This window comes from Lepidochelys olivacea (genome assembly GCF_965140295.1).
Source record: "Lepidochelys olivacea isolate rLepOli2 genome assembly, chromosome: 1".
In the NCBI taxonomy this organism is placed as follows: Eukaryota; Metazoa; Chordata; order Testudines; family Cheloniidae; genus Lepidochelys; species Lepidochelys olivacea.
Genome location: NC_140411.1, coordinates 120,850,209 through 120,865,074, shown reverse-complemented (window position 1 = coordinate 120,865,074; position 14,866 = coordinate 120,850,209). Strand labels below are relative to the sequence as shown.

General features: G+C 42.8%; 1 protein-coding gene across 1 annotated transcript in view; it reads left to right on the top strand.

Moving 5' to 3' along the window:
- Positions 1-14,866, top strand: part of EIF5B (eukaryotic translation initiation factor 5B) — a 67,337-nt gene that overhangs the window by 20,768 nt on the left and 31,703 nt on the right. Inside the window, exons 7-10 of the mRNA XM_084646236.1 lie at positions 86-181; positions 1,754-1,837; positions 8,011-8,097; positions 14,149-14,447. Of these exons, the coding sequence (XP_084502362.1) occupies positions 86-181; positions 1,754-1,837; positions 8,011-8,097; positions 14,149-14,447 (566 nt within the window). The remainder of the gene's footprint in view (positions 1-85; positions 182-1,753; positions 1,838-8,010; positions 8,098-14,148; positions 14,448-14,866) is intronic.

The window sequence follows — 14,866 nt, the reverse complement described above, 5'->3', positions numbered from 1 at the left end:
CTTTTAGTTTGCCAACTTGGTCACTAATCTACAGGTTAGTTCTGTTCATTGTCTTCCTTGAATGGTTCTAATTCTCATTTTGCAGGTGTTGAAGTGCCATCAAAAGATTCTGTGCCAAAGAAGAGGCCAATTTATGAAGACAAGAAGAAAAAGAAGCAACAGCAACAGGAAAACAAAGAAGGTGAGTGTATTTTACTTCAGCAAAAAATTCTTCATATAATAGAATAAACTGATTTTGACTTTTCATAGTTTCTTTTTTGCTATTACTCTTGATCATTCACCTTAATACAGCTTCATTTTCTTGTTCACTAACAATATAGGTAACAAAAAGGTGTATTGCAAAGCAACAAAAGGCTCATGTCCTCCATATACATCATGAAGGCTCAGTAGATGGTGGCATGGTGTTATGGCTTGAGGTTTTTTAACTTTTTAAACATCAGGGATTATAGTGTTCTAAACTTACTGATATTTCTGAAGTGAAAAAGCAGTAAAGCTTTATCCTAAAAAAATAAGACTATTTGATTTTTGTGCCCTTTTATCAATGAACCTGTAAAGCAGGGATCTCAAACTCAAATCACCACGAGCCACATGAGGACTAGTACATTGGCCTGAGGGCCGCATCACTGAAACCTTTTCATACAACAATACAAAAGTATAGTCAAAAATGAAAAAGAGTAATATAGTATGCTATTAAAAGTCAATGTATTCACTTTTTAAAACCTGTAATGTGGAGAGGGGTTTTAATATAATATGAGCACTCTCAGTAATGCACCTCACTCAAACGACACAACACGCATTTACTTTTAGAATTACTTCGGTTAAAGCCCCCACCCCCACTCCACCCCTTATTGAAGGTGAAAGGGGGTTGATGCCCTCTGTGAGCTTTTTCAAAGACAGTGCTGTATCGATTGTACATTTGATTCCCTTCCCCCCTCCCCCCCCGGACGGACAGACACACACACACACAGAGTCTTTCCAACTAATTGCCATAAAATAAACATAATGAGGGTGGGTGATCACATTCTGAAACATTGGAGTCTGTCAGAGCAGTTGGATATAGATATCTAATGGATTGCATGTAGCTAAGTGTTTGACATTCCTGCTTTACAGTTCTCCTGTGGTTACGATTGTTACAGCTTTTTCAGCATAATATCAATTATATGCCAAAAAGAGTTTTAAGTGAAATATGGATACACCTTTAACATCTATAACATTCTTTTGGTTTTTTTGGTCTTTTCTTTTAATCCTGCTGAACTGTAAGTATCTCCTTTTCCTTTGTGAGAAGGATCGTACTTTGATAATTGTGAAAGTAACCACCAATTTAAATTACTGTTTAGTAATGATTTATTTTCCCCTTTTTTGGTTGAGGAATGGAGAGAGATCTGAAAACTTATTTGTATTATCACATCTTTCTGCCAATGCAGGTAGCTCTGAGATGAATCTTTATTTTTTTGAATGGGTGGTAATCCTGTTTAGCCAATAATTGACCCAACATCTGTCCACTTTCAAGCCTGTTTATGTTGTTTGAGAAAGCATAGCTTTGGGAGCTGTTTGTTTAACCTTTTAGATCAACAGGTTCATGCATTTTGGTTTGATCTTTCTAAAATATAGTAGTGATTTGTTTTCTTGGTATTAGTTTGACTTTAAAATGGAATCCAGTGGTAAAATGTATCTAACCAAGTAGATAGTATCCCCCTAGGCATTATTCTCAGACAATATAGCAGTGATTTTGTTGATTTCCTTGCAATCTCAGAAACCATGGAGGTGTCTTCCCAAACTGAAGAAGTTGTCGAACCAGTTACACCAGTACAAGAAGAAATTCCTCTTTCAGAACCAGGTTGGTAGTAATATTAAACAATTAATAAAGCATATGTTGCCGGCATAGTCATTTTAAAATATTCTCAATTAGAAACTTCAGAAACCTCTCACCTGCACTACTGGGAGAGTTGGAGTCAGAGGTTTTTTTGATCCTCTCATTGTAAGGAGGACTAGATTCCAAAGGGTTTGTTTTCACAAATGCTGAGCAGTTTGTATGGATTGGCTTGGGAAACTAAACAGCTGTAGGGCAGGAATGTACTCCACTGATGTGCAGAAAACAAAGCTTTTAAGATGTGGCCTTTGTAATGGGAAGTATTAAGTATTAAGTATCCTTTATTAAGTGATCCACCTTAACGTTTGTGATGAGTAATAAGAGTGAGGACAATAAACAAAGAGCTATGCTTCAAGCAGCTTGCTACATTTTTTTAAACTTACTGCTGCAGTACATCCTGGTCCATAGTCCTTGCTATGGAGGACCAGGAATTCTATAACCACTCTACATCTCCCTTTTTTATAATAAAATTTAAAACTGAATTATAAACCAATGTAAATACACACAATTCACAATAAATTTCAAATTCCTTAAAACTATTTATATTACTGTGTCCACCTATGAATTGCATTTCAGTACTCTTGGAGTATTCTAAAGATCAAGTGTTTGAAAGAGTCCGATCAGTCTTCCAGACCATGTTCTCTGATCTTTTGAGTTTGTGCATGGAGTCCCCCTATGGAGGAGACACGCATCCTGACAGAGTAATTGCAGGTCCCAGATCCTTTGTCGTGTTGGGCAATATTGAACATGAATCCGATATCTCTGGAGAAGTCTTTTTGGAGTCTCCACCCTTTGGGATCTTAGAGTTTCTGACAAGTTCTGAACAATTCCAAATATCAGGGAGTTTTTGAGCCAAACTTTGTTCCCTGGTCTCAGTTCAGGTAGTTCTTTTTTGTTTTTGTGCCAAACATAAAAATTCAGCAGTAACAAAACTTCAATTTCAGCTTCCTATTTTCAAATTCCTTCAGGTTGGGTCACTTAAGTTTAAGCTGCATTGGTGCCACAGGTAAAGGTGTCCTTAGTCCTTTTCCCATCAGAAGTTCTGTAGGAGAAAGTTCAGATACAAGTTTTGTTGACTCGCCAGGAGTGCTTTATATGGGTCCACTGATTTTTGCAGAAGTTGATTTAACTGCTTTCTCCATCCCCTGTTACTCTGGGGGCTAATGTGGACTACCTGTATGATGATCAAAATCCAAGTCCTCATGCTAGGAAGGCTTCAGAGGTAAATTGAGGCCCATTATCAGACATGAGGACTTCAGGTATTCCCTGTCGTACAGAAGCTGATTTTAGTTTTTGGATGATCTGTGCTGATGAGGTCTGGATAAGTATAGCCAAATCAAACATATATGTATGTCTTTTTCCTGAAAAACAAATCTGTGGTTATCTGCTGCCAAGGTCTGTCATAGGTCTTAGTAGAGAGTAATGGTTCTGGCATGGTGTTTTTTGTTTCATTTTTCCCCTTTTTACGCATCTCGCAGCCATCTACAAAGGTCTGAATTTCCCTGTTCAGACCAGGTCTCTATACAGATGGTTTTGCTTGTGTCCTGCACTTGTTTATACCTTGCTCTCCCCCATGGATTTTGGAGCATCCCTTTCTGAAGTACCATAGTGCTAAGAATACTCTGTCCTTTCAGAAGCAGGCCATTAGCCATGTGTGAAGTTCCTTTACATCCTGCCAATATGGTGTTAGGTCTGTTGGAAGTTGACTCCTTCAAACAACCCCCCCCCCCCCTTTTTTTTTTTTTTTTTTTTTTTTTTGGCAAGTCTCATCCTTCAGTGGTTCATCTCTGTTTGCTAAAGTTGGCTGGCAGGTGCTGGAATTGCTGCCAGAACAAGGTCAATGTAGACTTTGACATCTTTCTCTGAAGCTGTTGTTTCTTCTTCTTCTTGGTGGCTGCTGTAGCCTAGAAGGTGGTTCAAATTAAGAAATAAGAAGTTAGGTGATTTTAGGCCCCAAACATAATTGTTAGAGGAGTATCAGAAATTGAAGTTGTTAGTGTGAGAAGTTAAAGATAAGTTGGAGACTGTGTGTTGTTGGAAAATAAGAGTTAGCAAGGACATGACCCAGGGTTATGTTAATGTTCTGTTTTGGTTATAGCTGGCTTAATGTGTAAAGAGCCAGTAAGAAGGTGGTAGAAATACAATTATGGTAAAAGGCAGTTTAATGTTAATTAGTAGTATAATGGAATATAAAGGAGCAGTGTTGCTAAATTGCAGGAAAGGTCCAATTTATATTTTTTTAAAAAGGCCCATTAGTTTCCAGGGTTATAAGGCTATACTTCACTCTGTTATCAATAGGTTGATCACCCCATTGATACACTTCATCTTTAATCGTAAGTATAATTGTAGTATTATGTAAGTAATAACTGCATGCCTATTTGCTTAACCATTTTTTCTTTTAATAAAGTCTGATTGTATCATTCAAAGTGACACCTAGTAGTCCTTTACTGAATAAATTTTCTGTAACTGACCTAGAACCTTGAACCTCAAAACTAAATTGAGTTTTATTGCACCATTATCTTTATGCTAAAATGTTCCCAATATTAAGCTGTTAAAGGTTACAAAAGGTTACACTGCTCAGTTTGGGCTCTAGACAGAGTATATGCTGCAGTGCTTTCCCTGGTATGCAGTCAGTGTTGGGGAGACAAATCACATCAGCTGTAGTAGAAATCTTTGAATCAAAGCGGGAAGGTCATCCTGTTGATTTTGAACCCAATAATGTGGGCTGTTTCTACGTTAAAATTCAAGCCAAACAGATATGGACTGAGCTGTTCACAGGCCCAATGGCTGCTAGAGCTTCCTTTTCCACCAGAGCAAGACTATGAACTGCAGTAATAAATCTCAGCTGTTTTCCCCCTTCTTCCTGGCACCTCCTATTAAATTTGGCCCTTTCATATATTCTGTTGTCTGCCCATGAAGACACTTTGAAGTATTTCTTTTCCTCATCAGTGGGGGGTAGAACATATAGGATACCATCAGCAGCACAACCCAAGGCAAATATCAGGGTGTTTACTTGGTATTCTTATGCTTTCTCTGTTAAGCCAAAAGCCATCTGGAATTGTTCCAGTTTCCTGATCTAACAAGGCTAGTGCCTGAGTTGCCAAAATCAAACTTCTTTAACAGAGCCATTTCTGCTATGGACTCCATTGTTGCGCTGAGACAGGGCTTTGCTTCCTTCCTGCTGTAGCTTTCATAGGTCTCTTCCCTGATTTTCCACTTTCTCCATTCACTCATCATTCTGACAGTCTGGGGGTCTTTTCTTTTTTTTACTCCTCCTGGAGAGAGAGTCACCTCGTTCTGACACCATGTGTTGTGAAGAAACAAACACAGAGGCCCGTGCTTGCAGTAGATGGAACTTCCCACTGAGGAAGTTCTCTTACATTTATTAAGCTCCCCACTGCAATACATCCTGGTCCTCTCTGCTAACTGTGGAGGACCAGGAGCTCTATAACCACTCCACAATAGATACATGTGCTCTTGAAATTTTTCCAAAATGTCAGTATTCTCCCCAGTAGATCCACCTAAGTGTGCTGCTACTATTTCATTGCTTATGATTGTACAGAAACCTGAGCAGCTGTACTCTTCTGGGAAAAATATTTGTTTCTTATTAAGCCCTTGGTTCTTGAAAAGGAGGTTCGGGTTCAAACAATACATTTGTTTGAAACAGGGCTGGCACTGATAGAAACTTTCAGCTTTGTGAGAGCTTGACTTAAATGTTGTGTGCATTATACATCTGGAATAGAGTAAGTTTCAGAGATTTTTTTTTTTTCTTCACTGCCCCCTCTCCAATTGTAGACTGAGCTGTATCCCATTCACCACAAAAGAAAAGGGGTGGCTTTTAGGGCTCCAAGACTCTGAAATGTGCTTCTCCTCTTGCTCTGAAATAGTCCAAATTCGATGTGTTCAGTGGTGTTACAGCTGTATTAGTTCCAGGAAATAACATCCTGGGACTGACACAGCTACACCACATCAAAAAAAACAAAAAACCCCAAGCCCCATGATGTCTTTCTAATAGCCCAAATTTGGTGACCTTACAACACTCTACAAAAAAAAAGTCTATTTAATAGGGTTTTTGGAAAGGGCTTAAAGTAAGCTTACCATAACAATAAAAGGTGGGAAGGAATCGCTATAGGTGTCTGTCTGGCTGATTTCCTGTTGGAATGATTATTTTAATATTACTGGGGTTTTGTTATGTTGTATAACTAATGTCTTAAGATGTACAGAACTTTGAATAAGCATCTCTTCTTTTACCATTTTAAATCTAAATAGGCATTTCCCCCCCCCCCCCAAGAAGAAAAATCAAACCCAAAACTCACCATGGGACCAAAACCTTCTTTTTCTTTTCTTTGGTACCTCTCTTTACTCCTGAGGGCATTCTGCACCAAAAAAATAAAAATTCTGTGCACAATATTTTAAAATTCTGCAAGTTTTATTTGTTAATAAATAAATGCTGAGGCTCCAGCATGGTATTGGGGAGACAGGCCACTTGCTGCAGAAAGGTGGGAGATCACCCTGTAGCTCCTACCTCCGGGACACTGACTCAGTGGTGTGGCTGCACCCAACCCTGATTCAGCACAAGGCCTGGGTTTGCCCCAGAAACACCCTGGGGCCCTGCCCCTCTGTACCAGGCACACCAGGTGTAGGGCAGACAGGATCTAAGTGTGGAGGGGCTCAGTGTGGGGGAGATCCAGTGTGGGTTGAGAGGACTCTGTGTGCAGCCAGCTCAGTGGGAGTCTAGGTGTGGGGAGATCTGGATGCACAGATGCTCGTGGGGGGGAGGGGGTTTCCCAGGTGCAGGGGCAATGGGACTCTGCAGGGGCTTCCAGGTGAAGGTGGTTGGGGCTCAGCGGGGGTCTGGTTGCTGGGGAAGTGAGGCTTGGTGGGGTGGGGGTCTGGGTGCAGCTTGGTGGGGGTTAGTGACATGGGGGTCTGGATGTGGGGGCTCAGGGTGGTGCAGGGTTGGGGTATCAGGGTGGGGGTTTGAGTGCAGGGAGCTCAGTGGGAGGTCATCTGGGTGCAGGGGTGGGGGTCTGGAGGTAGGGGTTGAGGTTCAGTGGGGTGGGGTTCAGGTATGGAGGGCTATGGGGGTTCTGGATGTACCAGGTGAGGCTTGGCAAGGGTGTCTGGATATGGGAGATTGGGTGGATGGGGGAGCAGCTCCCTGTACAGTGATTCCTCCCTCCACAGCTGAGGAGCGATGCGGAGAGGATGCTGAGCTTCCTGCAGCTGGAGGAGGTTTCTGGGCATGGGTCTGAGACAGCCCCAGCAACTTCTTGCAGGGGAAGAGGAAGTTCCATCCTCTCCTGCCTCCAGCTGGGACTAGCAGCTGATCCCAGCTCAGGGTAGGAGATACTGGCTGTGGTGTCCCTAGCCCTGTGGTGATTTACCTCTCTGCTAGCTGCTCTGGGTGCCTGAAATGATGTACCTGTGCTGCTAGGGAGTGATGCATGACTGCTTTTGCAGTTTTCCTTTGCTTCCCTGACAGACAGCCATTTTTCTGCAGGGAAGCAAAGAAATCTGCAGGGGACATGAATTCTGCACACGCGCAGTGGCATAGAATTCCCCCAGGAATGTCTTGCATGTGGATAATTATGGATTGGGGACTATTCTATTAAGGACATGCAGTTCTTGACACAGGTGCATGTGATACAGCAGCCAAATACTAAACTAACAAATCTTGTCCAAAGAGCAGAGGCCTTTAGAGATGAGTCCTCTGAGATGTAAGTAAGCTTTGTTGAATAGATAAGGACTATCACAAACGCATTAGTAGGATGGATCTATTACCCAAAATGTTGGATTGTATGATCTCACAAAAGGAGAGTGGATTTATTTCTTGGGGGCATAATATGTTACTGAGGACTTCTACATAGACCAGCATGTCTTATTGTCTATTTTTTCCCCTTTAACCCATAATGAATTCTCTGGGGAGCTCAGTGACACTAGACTATTCTAGAGCTACACTGCAATGCTAGTTATGTAATGCTATCTTTGTGAGCTTAAAAGATTCAGTTGCCATTTTGCCATAAGAAAAAGAAGTCTCTCAAATATTTCACTTTGGTCATCTGATATTTCTTGCACTTCTATATAACATGGATATTGTAAACCTAGTGAAGATTTATTCATATATGGAATTCTTTCAGTTTCAGAAGAAAAGGAGGAAGAAGAAATGGCAGATGCAGGTTTGGATGACTGGGAAGCAATGGTCAGTGATGAAGAGAGAGAAAAAGGTGGGTGTGTGAGAGTAAATAGAGGTTTGGTAATATTTTTATATCCAGGACAAGTTTAACATGGTTAGTTAACAGTATGTGCTGGTTATTATGACCATCAGATCCATCTACCGATCTCTAGTCGGAGAATTGTCTCTGTGATGGATTGGATCACAAAAACCCCTTTGGAACTGCCACCTGATGTGCCTAGACTACCTCTGAGCCTGTTTTCCCTGCCAGCTTGGGACTTCAGTACCTTGCCTTGTTTGAGCCAGACATGCTTGCCTGCTGCACAGACAGATCCAGGTCTGAACCACATCTCCAACAAGCTGCAGGCTTAACTGAAAACAGCTTAAGAAGTGCTCCTGGCTCCAGCACTCAGATACCCAGCGCCCAATGGGGTCCAAACCGCAATTAAATCTGTTTTACCTTGTATAAGCTTTACCTTTATATAAACTCATAAACTGATTGCCCTCTGTAACATTGATAGAGAGATGCACAGTTGTTTGCCCCCCCCACCCCCCAGGTATTAGTACATACTCTGGGTTGGTTAATAAGTAAAAAGTGATTTTATTAAATACAAAAAGTAGTATTTAAGTGGTTCCAAGTAATAACCGACAGAACAAGGTAAATTACCAAACAAAATAAAATAAAACACATAAGTCTAAGCATAATAAGAAAAAACTAAATGCAGGTAAATCTCACCTTCAGATGTTCAAATAAGGCTCTTTTACAGACTAGGCTTCCTCCTAGTCTGGGTCCAGCAATCACTCACAACCCTGTAGTTACTGTCCTTTGTTCCAGTTTCTTTCAGGCATCTCCTTGGGGTGGAGAGGCTATCTTTTTGTGCCAGCTGAAGACAAAATGGAGGGGTTTCCCCAGGGACTTATATAGTCTCTCTCTTGTGGGTGGAAACCCCTTCCCCTTTTCTATGCAGAATCCAGCTCCAAGATGGAGTTTTTGGAGTCACCTGGGCAAGTCACATGTCCATGCACGACTCAGTTCCTTACAGGATGACACATTCCCAAGAAAGCTCAGATGTGGATTGGTGTCTCCCAGAGTTCATTGTTAGCTTAAGTGTTTCTTGATTGGGCACTTACTGAGAATAGTCTTAAGAAGCTGACCAACTGCTGCTTCACTGAGGCTACTTAAAATCAAACAAGTACATAGCCAATATTCAGAACTTTGAATACAAAAATGATGCATGAATGCATCCAAATAGGATGAATATATCCAGTAGATCATAACCTTTGCAGAGATATGTTACATGACATATCTAGCATAAAACATATTCCAGTTATGTCCTATTTACAATCATAAGCATATTTCCATAAAGCATAATGGGGTGCAACCTTAGTCTCTCTTCCTCCTGTCCTTCCCTCCCCCACGCCAGGAGAAAAGGAGATGAAAGATAAAGCAACTGTGGATAGGGTGTGAGTTTAAGATTTTTATCATGATTGACAACTTTTAGAAATTATTCAAAATCCTGTCCAGTTAATGTCTTCATAGACATTGGTGTGTGTGGTGGTGGTGAGGGGATTTAGGTCTAGATTCACAAAGCAACTTAAATGTGGGGACACTGATTGTCTTTGTGCCTGGAAAATAACTGTGATTCACAAACCCTGAGTGAGTTTGGTGCCTAGGGTCCCTATACAATGAATGGGGATGGACAGGTACCTCACAATGGGATTCACAAAAGCTTGGTGGCTCCTTGTCTGAGGTACCCAGTGGGAGGTGCCAAGCTTAGGGATGTGTACTAAACCCTGCCCCCTCTCGGAGATAGGGTCCTAAGTCCAGGCTTCAGGGAGATGCCTCCCTTTGCTTGAGATTCTCAGTTGCAGACCCTCTCTTGGTGTTAGGCGCTTACACTGTTTTTGCAAGAAGGCCAGGAATGGGAGAGGAGGAGGATGACCTTCAGAATTTTTAGCCTAGTGGTTAGTGTGCTCACCTGGGGCATGAGACACCCCCAGTTCAAGTTCCCCTTCTGCCTGAGCAGGAGAAGGGATTTGAACTGGTATCTGACACCTCTCAGGTGAGTGAGTGCCCTTACCCCTGAGCTATGGGATTCTGATGTGAATCTCCCTCACTCTCCTATTGAAGCTGTTCCACTGTGGATAAATAATGAAAGAATCATGTCTGTCTTGCTCTGCCCTGTAGCATTGCTCTCTTGTTTCCCATCTAGAAGGAAGGATTCTGCCAAATACAGAATTCTCCCAACCTGGCTACCTTTTCACCAGTGTAGAGTACATCTTCCTGGGAACCTACATTGGGGCTCTGTGCTTCAGTGGAAGTAGCTATCTTGAGCTCCCACTGAGAATCGCTATGAAGTGGCTGGCTTGGTGCATTGAACTGGCATATTTGTGGGCAGTCAGCAGGATAGCAACGAGCTGTTCACATGTTACCTGAGCAGCTGGAGAAGTGATATATGCAGCAATTACTGAGTTGCCTTCAGCTGCCCAGTCCTGGGGACATTGGCAGAGGCTTTATACTGGGAAACAATTCCCAGCATCCAAAGCAGTCCCAGTCAAACCACAGCTATTAATTCTTGTTTTCTTTTGGGGGCTGTGGCACCCCTTGGCAACAAGTTGTGGGACCCTCTTCAAAGCCGCATCTGTTGCGGGTGAGGTAGGCTGGGGTGTTTAAGTGCCTGATGATGATATTTACCATCTGAGGGCACAAAGGGAGCATAGCCCCAACTATCCCAGTTCTTTCACTGGAGAGAGCAGAAGGGGAGCCCCTGCCTCTCAGCTGTGATACCTAAATCCTTCGGTTAGCCCCTAAAGATGTGGTCTTAGCAGTAAGAGTCGTACTCCATCAAAGGCAGGCATCCTTGTGGTACTGGACTGTTTGTTGTACCTCCAGTCCCAAGGTCTTGTTAGTCTCTCTGAAAGTCCACTTTACTGTTTTCTTAGCCAGTTGCCAGCCAGTGGAGATACAATAGTATATTCCCACCCTACAGTAGCCAGATTTTTAAAGGATTTACTAATAACTTCCCCAGCAAGAGAAACATTCACATTCCTTAGATTTCAATTTATTGCTCACCAAGTTGGGCAGGGGGGAGGCGTCTCCCTTTGAATCTCTCAGGGATGTTCCTTTAGAAAACAGCATTCCTTAGAGCAACCACATCAGTGAGAAGAGTTGAACTCTAGTGATTACTCCTCCCTGTGCAGTAGTGCCCAAAGAAAGTAGTGCTTAGACCTCCATGATAGCTTCCTATCTTAAGTGATATCTGGCTTCCACCTTAGCCAGTATGTTTTCCTCTTGTGTTCTTAGACCAATGATACTCAGACCTCAGAGGTTCAGGAGCCAAATTAGCAATCAGCATTACCCAAAAGAGCCACAGTAGTGTGAATTCATTGTTTCATTGACTATAGTACTATATAGTCATATTTAAACAGTATGACAGGGAAAATATTTACGTTTGCAAAATGACTGACCGAGTTGGCTATTTTATCAATTACAGTTGGTTAATAACATAGTAAAAGCATCCTGATTGGGTAATAACATAGACTGGTTAATAGTTAAATCACAGTGGTTTAATATCATGTGCTACCAAGAGCCACATTAAAGAGCTATTTGTGGCTCATGAACCGACCCTGTGCCCGCTGAGGGGAAATAAATTGTCCTACTTTATATGAAAAAAGAGCCCTTTGTCTTTTCCCTCAGGTAAACAAAACCCATTAGACAGGCATGTGGGTAAAACTGTCAGGGAGAGCCTGTTTCTACACAGATTATCTGGGTTATATGGAACTCAAAGGACCAGTATCTTACAGGGTTGAGGACTTATTTGACTAGAGACACTGCAGCTTGTGTGGAATATGTTAAGCACAATTCCCTAGTGGAGTTACGTAGAGCAATGTAAAATTTGGTGCGTCCCACCTCCAGGCACTGCTCTTTATACTTCATGATCCAGTGGTCTGTTTGGGAGAATGGTTCAACAGTGCATAGCTTGGGATAAACTCCTCACCCAGATTCCTTCTGGTCAGTACTATTTGCTTTTCTCTCATGAGTAGGAAAGCTCAGAGGACCCTGAAGAAAGAGGTTGCTTGCTAGTAACAGTTGCTCTAAGTCTCCTCTGTGTATCCACACTTCCTGCCTACCACCTCCTCTGTCTGAGATTTCTTTATGTACTTAGGACTCTGGTTTAAGCGAAGGAACTAAGAGGGTTGGGGGTGCACTCCCTTATACGGCCTCAGACTTCAAATGTCAGTGTCACGAGTACACTTACACACCCCTTCAGCAGACACAGCTTTTGAAGAGAGCTCTGTAGTTCATCTCCAAGGGGGAGTTCCATATTCCACAAGTATGAATACACATAAGTGTCTTTCAAAGAAATTGTAACTGATAAGAAACCTCCCTTTACTGGGGCATTCTACTGGAAAATATATGTTTTCTTTAAACTATCTTTAAAATGTTTTAGTCTTGACAATGTTTATAAAGATGTAGTCCCTTCTACACTAATTACAAATTCCTTGAGTTATAGAAACTTTCAAAAGCATCTTTCTAATGAAAAATTGATTGACTCCAAATGGAACTTGTTAGATTTGGAGTGTTAGTTCTTTACTCCTGAGGACATTCTGCGCCAAAAAATTAAAAATTCTGCACACAGTATTTTAAAATTGTGGGAAATTTGTCAAATGTGGAGACTCCAGCATGGCATTGGGGAGCACAGGCTGCACAAAGGTGGGAGATCACTGTGCAGTTCCAACCTTGACACAGCGCAAGAACCAGGCCTGCTCCAGAAACACCCCAGGGCCCTGCCTCTCCAAGCCAGGTGTGGACAGGAAGGCTCAGCAAGGCAGGATCCAAGTGTGGAGGGGCTTTGTGTGGGGGGGATCCAGGTGTGAATTGAGAGGGTTCTGTGTGGGGCAATCTGGGTGCGGGCAGCTCAGTGGGGGATCAGGGTACAGGAGGGATCTGGGTGCTTGGGGGCTTGTTGGGGGATTCTGGGTGTAACAGTAATGGCACTCTATAGGGGATCCAAATGAAGGTGGTTGGGGCTCAGTAGGGGGTGTGGGGGGGGGGCTCAGTAGGGAGGTCCAGATGCTCGGGAAGAGGGGCTCAATAGGGTGTGGATCCAAGTGCAGCTGTTTGGGGCTCGGTGGGGTGGGGATTAGGGTATGGGAGGATTGATGGGGTGTCTAGGTGTAGGGGGAATGGGGCTGATCCAGGGGGAGGTTCTAAATGCCAGGGGGTGAGGCTCGGCAGGAGGGTCTGGGTATGAGGGGGGTCTAGATGCACGGGGGTTGGGTGAATGGGGGAGTAGCTCTCTGTACAGGGATCCCTCCTCCTGCAGTTGAGGAACAATGGGTGCAGAAAACAGGGGAGGGGGAAGTTTGCGGAGCTTCCTGCAGCTGGGGGAGAAGTCCGGGGGTGGGTCTGACTCAGACTCAGACGCTGTGCAGGAAAAGAGGAAGTCACATTCTGCCCCGCCAGAACTAGCAGCTGAGCCCGACGCAGGGTAGGAGCCACTGGTTTTCCCCAGTCTCACCCCCACCCCTCAGTGACTGACTTACCTCTCTGCCAGCTGCCCCGGGCACCCAAAACATACTGCTGGGGAGGGTCGTGTGACCACTCTTGTGGCTTCCCTTTGCTTCTCGGTCAGTCATTTTTCTGCGGGGAAGCAAAGAAATCTGTGGGGGGGGACATAAATTCTACGCATGCACAGTGGTGCGGAATTGCCCCAGGAGTAGTTCTTGTCTGCATTGACTGTATGTGTATTTATAAGTGAAGTGCGTGGTATGTAATTGAATTGAGCTATCTTATTCCTCCAGATATTTGGGAAAGGGCTCCTTAGGTCAGTAGGGATCATTCTTGGTGGGTGCACTGACTGTATTGCAGTGCTTTGTTTTGATTTTTCACATATGCTGCTTTGACTGGCTCTAAATTTAGAAGTTTATTCCCATACTTAGTGCAGCTGACTTATTCCTTCACATGGATTAAACCAAAATTAGTCCATGTTCTGTTTATACAATGAAACCTGATCTCAGTTACTACTTCTCTTTATGGTGGTTTTTGGGGATGTGATCTTGACAGAGTATTTTACTTCAGTTTTATCTCTCCTCTTGCCAGAGGGAAAACCTGTCCACATTGAAGTCAAGGAACACAATGAAGTGGAAGAGGAAGATGAGGAAGAGGAGGAGGAGGAGGAGGAGGAAGAGAGTGAAGAGTCTGAAGAGGGAGAAAGTGAGGGAAGTGAAGATGAAGATGAAAAGACTTCAGATGAGAGAGAAACGGAGTCTCAAGCTGTTGGAAAACAATTGGTAGAGAAAAAGCCAAGCAAAGAAATAAGCTCCGATTCGGAATACGATTCTGATGATGATCGTACAAAAGAAGAGCTTGTTTACGATAAAGCTAAGCGGAGAATTGAGGTATCTAGACACACTTTGTCTTGAGAAGCTTATCTGTGTGGCATGAAAACTCTTGGATTTTAGTGGACGTTCAACCATACTTGACTAAATTAGCTTAGCAGTTATGACACAGTATTATTTTTAATCTGAGTGGGTAAAGTAATATCTTTTATAGGACCACTTCTATTGGTGAAAGAGACAAGCTTTTGAGCTTACAGAGCTCTTTTTCAGGTCTGTGTAAACTCGAAAGCTTGTCTCTTTCGCCAACAGAAGTTGGTCCTATAAAGGATATTACCTCACTCACCTTGTCTCTCATATCCTGAGACAGACATGGCTATAACAACACTGCAAACAATATATTCGTGCAAGTGTCCATAGTGGTCTGCAATGAACTTATTGTCAGTGCTCTACAGACTTACAAATAATTTTTATGCAAAAAG